This window comes from Dermacentor albipictus, chromosome 1 (genome assembly GCF_038994185.2).
Source record: "Dermacentor albipictus isolate Rhodes 1998 colony chromosome 1, USDA_Dalb.pri_finalv2, whole genome shotgun sequence".
NCBI lineage: Eukaryota > Metazoa > Arthropoda > Arachnida > Ixodida > Ixodidae > Dermacentor > Dermacentor albipictus.
This window is the reverse complement of record NC_091821.1, coordinates 497,382,320-497,388,319: the sequence shown is the minus strand read 5'-3', so window position 1 is coordinate 497,388,319 and position 6,000 is coordinate 497,382,320. Positions and strand designations below refer to the sequence as shown.

The 6,000-nt window shown below is 44.5% G+C and overlaps 1 protein-coding gene across 3 annotated transcripts in view; it reads right to left on the bottom strand.

The window, feature by feature from the left end:
- Positions 1-5,109: 5,109 nt before the first annotated feature.
- The window catches only part of LOC135908814 (protein-lysine N-trimethyltransferase SMYD5-like), a 61,208-nt gene continuing 60,317 nt past the window's right edge, over positions 5,110-6,000 (bottom strand). For all 3 annotated transcript variants that reach the window (XM_065440649.1, XM_065440651.1, XM_065440650.1), the window contains exon 10: positions 5,110-5,366. In XM_065440649.1, coding sequence (XP_065296721.1) covers positions 5,243-5,366 — 124 coding nt within the window. In that variant the 3' untranslated portion in view covers positions 5,110-5,242. The remainder of the gene's footprint in view (positions 5,367-6,000) is intronic.

Genomic DNA, 6,000 nt, shown 5'->3' with positions numbered 1-6,000 from the left:
AGAGGAATTTACAGTTACGGCTAAAGTAGCAAAAGCTGAGGGAAATCGTGGAGAGACAAGTCAACGCCAGTTAGAACTGGAGGAGCGAATGCTTCAGTTGCGCCTTCATATGACGAACTTAGTTACCGTGGCCCAGCGGTTAGGTTTGCATTGGGAAGACTTGGACAAGTGGGTTCAAGAGCGATGGTCGATAATATGCGAGAAAGCTCAGATGGAGCGCGAGAAGCGAGTGGCTGAACAGGCTGATGAAAAAGCACGTCTGGAAGAAGAGCTTCGCAAGGTGCACCTTCGCATCAAATGCCTATATCCATCACTCACGGACGCTTGCTCCAAAGGGACAAGTTCCATTGGGGATACAACACAGCAGTGCAAAGGCAACCCGAAAGCTCACTCCGACATAGCATCAAACCTTAGTGAGCAGAAAGTGTCGCATGCAAAGACAACTTATAATGATGCCATCATAGGCAAAGATACTGTTTCTCCCAAAGAATATGTTTGCTCACGAAGCAAGGAGCATATTTCTTCCGCATCTCAACCACTGTTGCGCGAGCCCAGCGCAGGCTATGACTGGTTCGCACATCTTTCCGAGCTACCGTGCATAAGCCTGGCTGAGGAAACTAAAGTTAGATCGTATCATCTCCTAGAAGTTAAAGATAGTATGTTGGATGATTTGCACCATGGCGAAGCTAAACCTGAAGATACCAGGGCTTCTGAGGGACCCTGTTTGGTTTCCATAAAATGTATTGAGGTGCCTTTACCGCATTCCTCGAATCGAACAAAAGCAACTGCTTGTAAAACTATGTGCACCTGGGAGGGTTCATGTCTGTGTGCCAAATCAACTCATGGCTTTAAGGACGCAGAATCTCCTTTTTGTTCTCATGCGCTTGTGTGAGGTTCGACCTTTCGCAGTGACGCTGCAATAACACATCACAACGTTGGGTACGTTAGAGCACAAGCAGTGACTTGGTCGATGCCATGCAAAGACCCGACTATATCATCTAAAAACGTCTGGGTCAAGCCTACAGTCAACAACACTAGAGGTCTCATTTTATGTAGATAGAGACATTAATTCCTGGAGCAATATGATTGCAAACTGACCAGTGTACTCTGACCGAGAACATTGATGTCTAGTTCGGTTGATGTGGGAACGGGTCACCTAAAGGAACCGTAATGCTGCACTTATGGCTTTTGTCGGACTCTTGACCTCAAACATTGTGACATAAAGACTTGATTATGATTATTCAAATGGAGTGTGTTCTGATAGTCTGTCGAGCACTTAGCGGCAGTTTTCCCTCAGAAAAACTGTAAAAAATGGGGCTTATGTGATGTGTGTATTGCGCGACATTGTGCGGTGGTTGGAGAGGACAAGAAGCAGACGACAAGCAGTGTGCGCGCCGAGGCGAATTTCGTGCGGGATGGAAAACGACAACGCCGAAGAGCGTCCCGCATGTGAACGTGCAGTGCAAAAAAAAGAAACAAAAAGGGAAAAAGCCAATCCAATCAGAAGGGACCACGGAGCTTCAAGCAGCCGATGAGCAAACGACGAATAGGCCAGAGCAGGAGAAAAAGTGAGGTGAGCTGGCAGAAGGGAGAAGACGCAGGGAGAGTTCCAGGAAGTGACACCAGGAGAGGGTCGGCCACCAGACCAGGAGTTGAAGACAGGCCGTCGGGTTCAGTACCCGAGCCACCAGGACTTCACCCGAACGGGGCCTCCTGCTAACCCGTTACTGTGCATCACCACTCTATCCGATCGTGAACTGTTGCCCGAGGCCGCCAATCGAGCTTCTGTGCCCGTGGGCAAGACGAGAGCAGTCGGGCTACAGGCCCGAGTTCTACGTCCAGCTGCCTGGCCAGAACGCCGCCGCCATCTGCTCGTCCCGCCTGCTGCCCAAGCCCGGCGATCGAGCTTCTGCGCCCGTCGGCAGGACGAGAGCATTCGGGCTATGGGCCCGTGTTCTACGCCCAGCTGCCTGGCCAGGAAGCTGCCATCTGCTTGTGCCGGCAAGCTGCCTGCCTTCACTCTCCAAGCCACAGCTGTCACGCTCTGGTCGCCCGATCAACGGTCCAACACCCCGACCTTTGGTGAGACCGGCGCCACTTCTCTCATCATCTTGTCACCGCTTCTCCACGTCGAGACTATTATGCGCCCTTGCAGTCGTGGTCAGCTTAGACTCGCGTACTGTTAACGCCATCATAGCCCTAAGTGTGTTTCTTGCCGTGACATGCATCCACATCGCCAGCACTATCGGTGTAGTTCGCTGGCACTGGGTATGGTTTGCCTGCCATTACAGAAATTCAGTGCTCGTGGAACTGAACTTGCTTTTCAATTGACTTGCCCTACATTTGCTTGACATTCCTTCTGCATCAATGATTCTCCCAGTATTGATGGATGTCATGGAGACACAGCCGTTCAAAGAAGAATGTCCACGCCTTTGCCAAGTGACATCACCCGATACACTACACTCTGGAGTTTGCACAACACTATACAGTTCAGCAGTGGCATCAATAATTTATTTAAATGCAATGTTCTCCGCAGCTTTACAGAGCTTTGATGCTATCTTTTCGTAATTGGAATGCCAAAACGGCAGCGGCATGGTCATGGCTTTTGCCAGCATCACAGCTACAAAATGGCCCTTGCCTAGCTGACACACTGCATAGACCAGCTGCAGGTTATTTTCAATTGTACTTCCGCCACCTTAGACAATTCTAATGAGTGTTCATAAGCACATGCATGATGTAGAACATATGCAAGGGATATTCCATGCTGCGAGTGCCCCTGCAGTCTAAGCGAGGTGTTCTTGCATTCTAGGCAGGTGAGTTTTACAAAAAGAAATGAAAGGATTAAACGTTAATGACTCCATTACCTTGCAGTGGCATCTCATAGCTGTCCTCCAAAGTGCTAGGCTTTGTCACACTCGCCGATATATTAAAGTCAACGTGATTTTCAGTCGGAGCATTCACAGTCTGCCGAGTGTCAAACAACTTTTGTTTAAATCGCCGTTTTACACTAAACTTGGCCACACTTTAAAAAAAAAATATCATTCAGTCTATCTCGCCAATAAAAATATGAACTAGGTAGCCTTTCATATTTAAAACAGCACCAAAAAACACTGACAAGGGAGGACACAGGACGAGCGCTGTGTCTTCCCTTGTCCGTGTTTTTTGTCGCTGTTTTAAATATGAATGATCCGTACCAACTAGCTCGCACCCAAACCCTTCTATGTAGCCTTAACAGCAATATCACAAAGCGGGTGCAAAGTAGGCAACAGAAATGCTTGCAGCGTTGCATGGCCCCTTTACAGGTACTTAAAGCAACGTTTGCAAACTGGAAATGTAACTTCCCTTTGAACAAATTTTTACATATTAGACCTAAATATAGGCTAACTTCAATATATACTGCCAATCGGGCCACAAGCCTTTCTTCTGTGGGTCATGAAGGGTCCTGCTATCACTATCACCAATGACATCAATGCCTCTTACCAACTTCTCACATGAAGCTTCGTACTATCTGAAGAGAATAAAAAACTAGGAACGATGGTATTGATTTGTGGCTAATAACAACAGTGCACTGAAAACAACGATGAAGGTAGACATAACTTCCCTCTTCGGACTCTTTCGTTTATGGCTGCGAGAGGACGAAATGTTGCCTCGGAGGTAATCGAAGCAATGCTATAGTACTTAAATACCAGGCCTCAAGGGCTAAACTGCATCCTTATCATTAAAATACATGATTAAATCAATCCTTGTTAAAAACACTAACAATCATTTTTGGTAGCTCTCTCTGCTGCTGTTAATGTCTTTTAAATAAATTAAAATGTACATGTATCCACGTCATCGAAGAAAGTAAATTTTCAGAAGGCTTATAAAGGTGAGTGGGTCATGGAAGGTTTGTACTACTAAGAGGGGTCACATATTGGAAAAGTTTGCAGAACACTGTCCAAGAAAACGTTGTCCAGATGCAGAGTGGAGCCTTTCATTTCACAGGGGAAATGCCCCTAAGTTCCACTCCTTCTAACTCCTCAAAACGGTGAGAGTTGGACCATTCCTGGAATGGGAATGGTCCAACTCAGCAGCACTCAGCGGCGCAAAGTTAGTGTCATGTTTCACTCTGGCAGCACCATGGGCATCGTATTCCGGCATCACCCACCAGCTCGATTTCATTTCGGTTTCTCATTGCCGATTGAAAACACTGCACAATAGGAAAACTATAATGTGCACCACAAGTCACTTGGGCCTCACCAGATGGACGTGCACTGGCATCTCCTGCCACAATTTATGCCTTGTGGTTACATCAAGACTTCCCGCCAAAATTCCCTGCTCTAAGAAGCTGCGGACCCAGGCAGAATCTGAGCAACGCAAGCGTAAGGTTGCCAAAACTGCAAAAACGACATGCGTCTTGAGCCACTCTGGCCCCACGTCATCACGTGCTGCAATGATTTGCGTATCACTTTGCATTACATAGATGTAAACTACAGTTGAGTCTGCCAAATTTTTAGCAACTTCAAATCGTATGTCTTTCTTGTCTGTATGTTTCTTTCTGTGCTTTTTTTCAAAAACTTATGAATGAGGTTCTACTGTACTGTCATTCTTATGCATGATTTGCCACATAATGCTTGTCTTCATAAATGCGTGTTGAAAAAAAAAGTAAATTTGTTCAGCAATGTTTGCATAAATTGATAATGCAGAAATTATTAAAAATATATTTAATACTGTTTCCATAATTCAGTCACATCACACCTGCCAAAGAAAGTTACACTTATAGTTCTCACGCTTAGAACCTTATGCTTTTCTTGCTCATACTACTAACACGTTCAAATAGCTTTCTTTTTCCATAGTACAATAAAACACTAGAATTAATTGTCCGGTACTGTTTATTCCTTGCCCATAAATGAGCTTTTAGCCACCATTGGAGAATATTCTTCAAATACAGATAATTTGCATTACCTGTAATATATTTTTCTGTGCTTGTGTTTGCTTGTTTACGTTACCTGGTTCAATTATCTGCTAGTGTTCGCCTAGTAGTTGGCTAATTTACCAATCTGTACCTTTTTCACTCCTGCTGTAACTTTATAATATGGCTGCAGTATGTGTAAATAGATAAACATGACATCCTTGAAATCAACTACTGTAATTCAAAATGATGAGCAGGAATCATCTGTGATGCAAAACCACAACAAGCACATACGTATACAAGTAATATATTCTGCACACTAGATAGTGTGCCAAGAATGTCTGTGGTTATTTACATCCCTAAGGTGCCATTGTCTTCATCACTTTCATCATCCATTTCTTCATCGCTTGTCACATCTGGCTGATCAGCTTCTTCGCGACACCTCTTGCAGCAGCATGTGAGCAAGTGGTTTTCTCTGCAAAAAGAAGAATACAAGTAAGTGGTGAATTCAAAACATTAGGAGAACTTCAGAAAATTGCTCCTGTGATTCAAAATATTGAAAAATAATTACATTTCTTAAATATACTTTAAACTGGCCATCACATGGCTGATTGACATACTAGTGGAGTTCTACATTTCAGTGAAAAGTATGGAAACACATTTCCAAACATTTTTGAGTTATATACGCTCTAATTATATTCCAAAATTGCATATTAAAATTGTCAGCTTGAAGCTGCTTTACTGGCAGCAACCACGGCATATTGGCACATAGTTCAATACACAGTAGGAGAAATAGATAAATAGATAGATAGGAGCTCAGCTCCTAAATAAATGTCAGGAGCTCAGCTAAACTGAGCTCCTGACAAAACGCATGAGCCAGCTAATATGGATCCCAATTTACTATTACTTCCAAGTCTTTCCAGGAGCTGCCAAGCACGACCATGCTTGACCTGTGTTACCAGAATCAATCTATGTGAGTACGACGCAGATGCCGACAGGATGCTGTTGCCATGGAGGAACAAAAAGAAAAAATGGCTGTCGCCAACAGTACGCTGAGTCATTGGGACATTTGGTGCTGCTGATATACTAACATCCTGCCATGCTGCACA